This window comes from Propithecus coquereli, unplaced genomic scaffold, assembly GCF_000956105.1.
Source record: "Propithecus coquereli isolate 6110/MARCELLA unplaced genomic scaffold, Pcoq_1.0 Scaffold58, whole genome shotgun sequence".
Lineage (NCBI taxonomy): Eukaryota > Metazoa > Chordata > Mammalia > Primates > Indriidae > Propithecus > Propithecus coquereli.
The window spans coordinates 6,946,908-6,956,925 of NW_012151729.1; the positions used below are offsets into that span (position 1 = coordinate 6,946,908).

The 10,018-nt window shown below is 47.2% G+C and overlaps 1 protein-coding gene across 1 annotated transcript in view; it reads right to left on the reverse strand.

Moving 5' to 3' along the window:
• The window catches only part of SH3RF2 (SH3 domain containing ring finger 2), a 99,760-nt gene that overhangs the window by 12,749 nt on the left and 76,993 nt on the right, over positions 1-10,018 (reverse strand). Inside the window, exons 4-5 of the mRNA XM_012658245.1 lie at positions 3,059-3,150; positions 1,590-1,760 (exon numbers count right to left, since the gene is read on the reverse strand). Coding sequence (XP_012513699.1) covers positions 1,590-1,760; positions 3,059-3,150 — 263 coding nt within the window. The remainder of the gene's footprint in view (positions 1-1,589; positions 1,761-3,058; positions 3,151-10,018) is intronic.

Consider the following 10,018-nt stretch of genomic DNA (forward strand, 5'->3'; position numbering starts at 1 on the left):
TCTGTCTCTCTCACTAGAATGTAAGCTGCTATGGGCAGCAATTTTGTGTGTCTTGTTTACTGGTATTTCTCCAGTGCCTGGAAAGGTGCCTGACGCATAGTTAGCACTCAATCAATATTTGTTGAAGACGGCCTGCCTGTAGTCCCAGCTACTCGGGAGGCTGAGGCAGGAGGATCACTTGAGCCCAGGAGTTTGAGGTTGCTGTGAGCTAGGCTGATGCCACAGCACTCTAGCCCGGGCAACACAGTGAGACTCTGTCTCAAAAAAAAAAAAAAAAAATTGTTGAATAAAAATGAATTAAAACATCAATTATAGACACCCTTAGTTTGCCTTTGGATATTTTGCAACTTTATAACAAATTTCAAGAACCTTCCATCGAAAGGAATGACTATGATCTTCTAGCTCATCTTTCTGCCATGTGAAGAAATCTTTTTATACAGCCCCGGATGTAAGGGCACCCAGACTTTGCCTGCACTCTTCCTAGAAAGGGGGTCACCACCCACCAGCCAGCCTGGTTGGAAAAGAGCTATGAGTTAGAAAATGCTGCCTTTTATTGAACCAAAACCTTCTAAGTTGTATACGCTGGTCCACTCCACTGCCCCTCATGGAACAAATCTACTTCCTGGTCTACGCAGTCTATTATGATCCGTCTGCCCCTTGTCTGCTACAGTTTCTTTATCGGTTTCTCCTGTGACCTAGGTTGCTGTCTCCTCACCATCCTTGCTGCCCTCCTCCGGACACAGTGCCCCGCCTAAATGAAGGCCCCCAACGTGGGCACATGACTCCAGGTCTGACTCCCATAGAGAACAATAGGGCAGTCACTTTCCTGGGAATTGTGACCCACTGGTCTGTCACAAAGACAGTGTTTGACGGATGGTGATGGCCTCAGTGCCTTGAAGCGGGCTTTGCCTGGGCTGATGGGGCTGGAGGCAGGAGAAGTCATGGATAGCGAGCGTTGGCCTGTGTGCATCTGCAGCAGTGGTGTGAGGTGGCAGGACAACCCGGGGTCGATGACATTAATAGGAATGCTGCAGAGTGAGAAAGGCTGGGGAAAGCTGTTGGGGAAGAGGCCCTGCAGGGTAACTAGCGTTTGTTCTGGGCGGTGCATGAACAGGTGGTGGTCTGAGTTCAGGGATGCCCTGCCTTAGGGCCTAGCAGCCTGAGAAGTATCCCGAGGTGCTGGGGAGGCCATTCGGCCACATTTTCCCGTTGTGCCACTAGATGGAGTATTGGGGTGGAGGATGCAAAGCGGGATTTCTGGGATCTGTGCAGAAGAAAACCTGACATCTAGTTCTTGAGCAAGTTGCTTAACTCTGCACATTCGTTTCCTCATCTGTAAATGAATTTCTACCTTGCAGGATGCCTGGGCATAGCCGATGAGCTAAAAGACATGAAAGTGCTTGTAAGCTGTGAAGAGCTACAAAATCGATAATGATCTTTGCTGTTTTGTTTTAAGGGTTAGAAGGGTACTAGCTCTTTCTTAGCCCATACTCTGAAAGAGCATTGAGTCCTCCATGAGCTCAACTCACAGATGGCTCCTGGCCTAGGATGACCTGACCTCCCGATGCCTGGGATTGGAGGAGACGCACCTGAAAATGGGGATGACGTAGTTGCCTGGGAAGATGCCGGCTCGCCCGGTGACCAGGGAGATGCCCCTGAGCCACCCGTCCTGGCACTTCCCCAGGACCCTGACGCCTTCTCCCTTGTGCAGGTCCAGCTCGTCAGGTCCATGGGCTGAGTAGGAGTGCAGGGCTACAAACCTGGGGAGACACAGGGACCCGGTGAGGGGAGAAGGTGGGTGTGCCTGCTGGAGGGCGCAGAGCCAGCTGAGGGAGTCCGGATAGCATGGCCCGTCAGCCGGGTGGTTAGCAGTAAAAACCTCACACTGACACCGCGACGCGTAAGGCAGACAAAAGTGGCACAACCCGGTTGAAATAGCAATGGAGGGGCCAGATCCCTGCCTCCTTCATCCCCTCCTCCATACAGCGCTCCTAGCTGCCAATCACTAATTTAGGCCGACCTCGGCACTTTAACAACAGGGAAAATGGCCTTGAACAGAAAAAGACGTTGGTGACCGGGCGTTAGTGGCAGAGAGAGATCCCAAAGCTAGAAGTATGGGCTCTATATAGGATGCTTTTTCACTACTGCTTGGTGCATCCCCCAAGAAAACGGTCACAGCCAGCAGGGTTCTGGGAAATAAGAGGTCAGCGATGGAAGGCTCTCTGACCCACTTCCTCTTCTGAAAGCAGGGACATGTCTGACTCCCAGGAGTGGCCCGATGAGCCAGCTTAATGTAGGCTGGGAAGTGGACATGGGGAGGCAGGGGGTAGTTTGGGGTTTTTGGCGTTCAGTGTAATATGGGCTGCGTGGTGGGGTGGAGGGGGATGGGCCCCGGATGGGGCAGGAATGCCCTTGGGTTAGAGCAGAGACTTTGCACCCTGAAGTCCACCCAGGAATCAGGCGAGTGTGTCCAGGTACAAGCATGGGGGTGAAGACAACAGGGAATAGTGAGGTCGTGGAGGCGAGAATAGCTGCCTGACTATAGGCATTAAAAACCAATCCTCCTGGGCTTGCCGGATTCGGGGGTCACCAGCAAGTGGCCCTCAGGCATCTCAGACTTTAGGAAGCCCTTCCAGGTTCTGAGGACTGTGAGACACTGGAGTGTTTTCTCGAGAGGGAGAGGGGAGTATCCTCATCAACAAGGTTTTTTTTTTCCTTCCTAAAATGCTATATTTACTTTTTGCTGATTACTAAAGCAACATCTATTTATGACCCAACGTTTCGAATCCAAAGCAAGACAATAGAAATTTCTCAATACCCAATCTCCCAGTGGTGGTGTGGTACATAATCTTCCAGTCTCTCTCTACTTTTGTGAGAGGATGAGCTAGGATGATGTGGTTGGCTAATTTGTGTTTTTAGCCTTTATTTCATTTGGAGGTGGTGGAGGAAGGGGAGCCATTGTCTCTCTGGACGGGATGGTTTGAGATGGTTGGCAAAGGGCCGGGAAAGAGACCCTTCTGTGCCATGGCTGGGGTGAAGGGCTGAGCCTTTTACTCACATGTTGGCTGAGAGGTGTTGCTGGGAGCCGGGCACACTGACCATGGCCGTGGAATGTCCTGGGGAGGCAGGTACCGGGTGGTAAGTGCTGACCTGCACAGACACACAGACAGAAAAGACAGCCAAACAGAACCAGTGAATGCCACGAGTCCAGAGCAAATAGAGCTGCCACACAAAGGCCTGATACAACTGAAAACCAAGAGCCATGCCCAGCGCCACCCAGCGTGCATCCTCTCTGTGGTTTGCGGCTGTGGGCACCGTGGGGCGGGGACAGGCTGTTTATGGCCTGCCAGGGTGGCATGCCAGAGCCATGTTCCAAAAGACTGCTCAGATACTGCAGAGGGTGAAGAGCTGTGCAGTTTACAGCCCATGGGGCACTGCCAGATCCTCCCCCCAGCCCTTGCCCCACCCCCAATCTCCCAGTGCCTCATCTCCCTCTCGGAAAATGATGCAACGACTAGCGCTGATTCAGAACTTTGCACTTGCCAGGCAGTTTTAAGTGCTTTATAAGTATCAGCTAAGTTAATCCTTAATAAAAATAATATAATCCCTATTTTTGGATGAGAAACTGAGACACACAGGGAAAGAAAGCTCACCCAACTAGTATGGAACAAAGAAAATTTAAAATCAGGTAGTCCAGGTTCTGAGCTCATACTCTTATCACCTAGTACTGGTATTATCACACACACACACACACACACACACACACACACACACACACACAGCAGCAGCTGATCCAATAACTTGTGGATGAGTCTGAATCCCTTTCACTTTTTCAGGGCCAGGACTTTGCCTATTATCCAACATAGTGCTTTGCTTATTTCCTTCTTGGCACATTTCACAGACTGTGATTATTTCCTTGTTTATTTACTGACCATCTCTCCCCCTCCCCCGGACCATACGTTCCCTAAGGGCAGGGACTGTGTCAGTCTGTTCACCATTGTATTTCTTGTGTGCCCAATGTGTACTTGTAGCTTAAAAAAAAAATGAATGAATGAATGACAAGGTCTTCCTACCTAGTACACCAAGGACTAATGAAATCTCAACCATCTCCATGTCATCCAGAGTAAATATATTCAATCTGCTTTCAGATACTCACCCATAAGTGATGGGAACTATGTATGTGTGCTTTTCAAGGATTTTGCTTTTATGCTTTTGTGTGTCCAACTACTATTTGTGTATTTGTGTTTGTGCAGGTGTGAATGCATTACTAAGTGCGTGTGTCTCTGGTTCTGTGTGCAAATGTGTATGTTTGCTCAGACCCACAGCATTTGCATGCACATGTGTGATGGTATTGGTCCATTGTATGTCTGCTTATGTTCACACATGTGGTCTAGGGATTGAAATATGGTGCATGTGATTACATGTATGTGCAATTATGTATGTGATTGTAAATATTGAAAAGATTCTGTGTGTATGTGAACTCCAGAGGCGTGCGCAACTATGTAGTTTTGCGTATGTCCATGTCAATGATTGTGTAAATGTGTGCATAGTTACGTATGTATTTGCGACGTTTCAAGGATCTAGTTGTAGGACCAAAAAAGCATTTTAGTCAGAGAATAACAAGTGTTGGCAAGGAAGCAGAAAAACTGAAACCCTCCTACATTGTTGGCTGGAATGTAAAACGGTGTGGCCCCTTTGGAAAAATAGTCTGGCAGCCCCTGAAATGATTAAACATAGGATTACCATATGACCCAGTAAGTCTACCTCTAGTACATACACAGGAGAAATACCTACTATGTACCCAAGAAAAATGAAAACATATGTCTGCACAAAACTCATACATGAAAGCTCACAGAGGCATTATTCACAATAATCAAAGGTATAAACAACCCAAATGTCCATTAACTGATGAATGAATAAACAAAATGCAGTATAACCATCTCATGGAATATTATTCAGCCATAAAAAGGAATGAAGTATCGATGCATATGAGAACGTGGATGAACCTTGAAGACATTATACTAAGTAAAAGAAGCCAGGCACAAAAGACCACATATTATTTGATTTCATTCATATAAAATATCCAACAAAGGTAAATCTATAGAGATAGAAAGCAGATTAGTGGTTTCCAGGAGTTGGGGGAATAGGGGAATATAGGGTGACAGTTAAAGGGTACTGCTTTTCTTTTTGAGGTGATAAAATGTTCTAACATTGTGGTGTTAATGGCTACACATATCTGTGAATATACTAAAAGCCTCTGAATTGTATACTTTAAATGGGTGAATTGTATGGTAAGTGAATCATATCTCAATACAGCATTAAAAAAAGAAACCATTTCACAATCACCCATCTGAGGTACTCTAACACCGCATAAAGTGTTCTGTGCTTTGCAATCAAATATTGTCACACCCCTTCCCTCAAACAGACATGAAAAGGAGCTGGCTTTGGGCTAGGCTGCTTCTTCCCTATGATTGAGCAAAGTAAACCCCTGCTGGGATTGGGACACCTGCCAAAGGAGAGCCTTGTTACGTGAACAACTAATCTTATGTTTGTGGAGACTGTTGGACCGCTGATTAAGCAGGATGAACTTCATTTAACACCCCTGGCTTTCCAATGTTATGTTTGAATAAAAAGCACTTCTATCCATAAACACCATTCATCATTTAGAGAGGAAGAAGATGCCAGAATGCAAAGCCATCTGTTCATTACATCAGGCTCTGTCTTTTTACTTCTCTGGGCTTTCATCTGGGGAGGGCAGCTTTTCCCCTGTTTGGAACACTGACCCTGGCCAGGACAGAAATCTGTGGGCTCGTGATAGAGTTATTTCTAATGTGCAATGGGAAAAGATGTCAGGTTCTCAGGTTTTGAGGTATCTAGGAGAAGATAAGGGAGAACATGAGAAAGAGGCACAGGAGAAGGAGGGAGAGGGAAGGATGGTGGAAGACCCTGAGAGTGGGCTCAGGGTCAAACTGGGACAGGGAACCATGGGAGAAAGATAGACCCAGAGGGACAGAGGGAGGAAGGAAGGAGAAAAGAGAGAGATAAAAACAGATGGGAGAAACTCTTACAATACATTCATAAGAAGAAAAACAACTCAATAACAATGAGCAACAGATACCACAAAAGAAGATATATTGAGTAGCCAATAGCACATGAAAAGGTGCTCAAAATCAACAATTATCAAAGAAATGCAAATTAAATCCACCATGTGAGACCACTACACACCTATGAGAATGGCTAAAATTTAAAAGACTGATCATACCAAGTGTTGGTGAGAATGTGGAGCAACTGGAATTCTCATACACTTCTTATGGGAATGCAAAATGGTGTGACCACGTTGGAAAACAGGTCAGACATTCCTTATAAAGTTAACCATACACTTTCCACACTACTCAGCAATCGTCCTCACAAGTATTTACCTTAGAGAAATGAAAATCTGTGTCTGTGCAAGGACTTGTACATGAATGCTCATGTCAGCTTTATTCATTTTAGCCCCAAATTGGAAGCAACCCAAATGCCAATCAACTGGTGAATGAAATAAATTGTGGTATATTCCTCAGCAATACATGTGAAAACATGGCTGACTCTCAGCAACATCATCCTAAGTAAAAGAGCGAGGATACAAAAGACTACATACTATATGATGTCCTTTATGTGAAATGGTTAAAAAAAAAAAGCCAGAACTATAGTGACAGAAAAGAGATTAAGGGTTACCAAGAGCCAAGGGTGTGGGGAGATAGGATTGATTGCAAAGGGGCACAAGAAAACTTTTCAAGGTGATGCAAATGTTCTATATCTTGATTTTGGTAGTGATTACATGCTGTATACATTTGCCAAAAGTCGTTGAACGGTATACTTAAAATGATTGAACTTTATTGTATGCAATTATACCTCAATAAAACTGTTAAAAAAGCAAATATGAAGACAGTATCTAGTTGGCAGGAAACGTCCAAGTGGCCTTAGCTTAACTCAGCTCAAGTTCTGGAATTGCTCAGCTTCATAGAGGGCAGCTAGCCAGTGACCCTCAAGGCAGGGGGCTGCCTGAATAGGAGGGAAACAGAGAGGGGGAACCTATGAATCAGAGGCTCAATCAATAAGGCAAAGGCAAAACGAAGGAATGAATGATCGAGCAGATAGGAAAACAGAGCACGAGGATAAAGGCAGGGAAGAGAGAAACCGGGTGGGAAGGAGGGCAGGCAGAACAAGACAGAAATGAAGGCCCCACCCGGTAAATGAAGACAACCAGAGAGATGGCCAGCTTCCCTGAGGAGGCAAGTCTGTTCCTGTCACTGGGATCGAAGGTAGGAGGCCCAGCCTTTCAGAGAAACAGGCCTGGTGGTGGTTCCTTTCCCTGGGGTCAGTTGTGACCTCAGGTGCCCGCGCCACAAGGGGTTCGTGAGGCTGGATGGCAGCTTCTCCAGCGGCTGGCGCTTCCCGGCAGAGGGTTCAGGGAGCCGAACAAGATCAGGCAGTGGGTAAGGGTGTGAGGGTGGGGTGGGGATGGGCATTTCTGCTAAAATCTCAACATATTTTCCCCTGCTTTTTGAAGGAAATGACTCATTTAAAGGAAGTCTTTATCAGCCACAGAAGGATCCACAGCTGTGCGGCCTCTGGGTGTTTCCAGGTCTTCAGGTGTTAAGCGAAGGAGGAAGGGGGTAAGGAGCCTGGCGCCTGCTGCTGGCCCAGCGGGCCCTGCTGCCCTCACCGCCGGCCACGCGGCCTCCCTCAGGAGTCCGGGAGGCAGCCTCGCTTAGCACTCGAGCCTGCGCCTCCACCACTTGCCACGTCCTGTGATCCTGGGCAAATGACCAGGTTCTGTGGATCCTCCATTTCCTCACAATCTGCACAATGGGGTAATGGTGGTATTTCTCTCAGAGTTGTTATGAGGATTAAATAAAATAATGCATGCAAATTATTCGGCACAGGGCCTGGCACATTGTAAGTGCTCAATAAATATTCCTTATTTTATTTATTTATTTATTTTTGAAACAGAGTCTTGCTCTGTTGCCTGGGCTAGAGTGTGGTGGTGTCAGCCTAGCTCACAGCAACCTCAAACTCCTGGGCTCAAGTGATCCTCCTGCCTCAGCCTTCCGGGTAGCTGGGACTACAGGTACATGCCACCTTGCCTGGTTAATTTTTTCTGTATATTTTTAGTTGTCCAGCTAATTTCTTTGTATTTTTAGTAGAGACGGGGTCTCACTCTTGCTCAGGCTGAAATATTCCTTATGTTAATCTACAAAGAGATTAGTTGTGTAGGGGGGATGGGGTGGATGGGGCACCTCCTTTGGCGGGATGACCCGACAAGGTCCTGGACCTTGCCCTGTTCCTCTAGGAGAAAACCTCCCCGGCTTCCCAAAATGTAGGTTTGCTGTCCCCCTCCTGACCCACTCAGCTATTTCCTCCAAGGCTATTGCCTTTATGTAACTTGGTGGGCGTGAGGTGACTGTCTTCCCCAGCAGAGCCCCAACTACTCCAGAGCCGGTTATGGTCCTGCACTTGGTTTTCCCAGGATTCACCAGGGCCTGGAACCCACAGAGTGTGCACTCAGGGGTGGGAGAAGGGCTGCATTTTAGGGATAGAAAATGAGGTATTTGGTAGTTTCTGTCCCCACCACTGGGGATAATCTGGAGTTGACTATCTGACTCTATGAAGTTAAAGATTCAAATAGACTGACAAGCCACATTCGGTAACTGTGCTGTGTGGACCTTACTGGGTCCAAGGCACTGTGCTAGGCACTGCGGGTACTGCAGGGAGCAAGACATACAGGGCTCCGTTCCCATGTGGAGCTCACCGTGTACCCCAGGAAGGCAGCTGCACCTGTAATTGTACCGTATAAGCACGGTGCGCGTTGGGCTGGGGCAGGATGCTCTGGGAGCTGGCAGGAGATGCTTGCCTTGACCTCCAAGGGCCATTTGACTCTCACGTGCTATGACTCCAATGCCAATTTATATACATGGGCCCCCATTTTTACAAACAGGGAAACTGAGATAAAAAGATTTCACGATTTTCTGAAAGTGGCCAGCAAATGGGCGCTCAAGTTGATACTAGAGGCAAAAACCCTAGGCTCAGAGTTCTTTCTGTAGAACACCAAGGTTGACACTTGCCATTTCCAAATCTCTGTGGCTAAAGGGGTCATATCTATGAGGCATGTGTGTATCCCCCAGAAAAAAACCACCTGGCCGAATTCAACATTCTGCAGTTTATGCTCGTGGATGTGATAACCACTGTCCCTATCCGGCGTCCCTGGGAACATGGGATAGATCCGAGGGCAGGTGGAATGTTAAATGGTTTTTGTTTGTTCTTCTCTTCCCCTCCCTGGCAGAGCCGAGGTGCCAACGTGGTCAGAGCTCCTGCTGCCAGCTCCGGCTGCTATCAGCCCTTCTCCATCTACGCCCCTGCCAGAGCCAGCCCAGCCTGCACGCCCTCCCTGTTCTTGATGAGCACGGAGCAGCCACTCAGTGCTATTTATTTGTCCTGAGAGTGAAAATACTGTCTGAGAAGGAGAACTCATTTATGAGCTGTCAGCAGGTCCCTTTAGGTCCATCTCGGAAAAAATTTTTTTTCTAAAGTACATGGATGGGCCAGCAGAAGTAATATTGTGTAGCGCTGTGAAGATGACTAAATTCACAGTTCCCGAGCAGTCACTGCTGGTTGGAACATCCTCTGTGATCTGCCTCCTGCTTTCCTCTCCAGCTTCACTTCCTCCACCTGTTCCCCTGTCACCGTGGTGGGGTCTTTTCCCAGCTCTTTGAGCAGGCCACGCTGACTATTTCTGTCACCCTTAACCTTTGCACCTGCCCCTTACGTCCCACCTCTGGTCTGACTGTAACTTTCCTTTGTTATTAAATTTAAAACTTATAAATACAGTATGTATACAGTTAAGTATATACTTTTATGTATCATTTAAAGAGTAATAATAATAACAAAACTGACACCTGTATACATACCACCCAAATTAAGAAACAGAATAGGCCGGGCGCAGTGGCTCACGCCTGTAATCCTAGCACTCTGGGAGGCC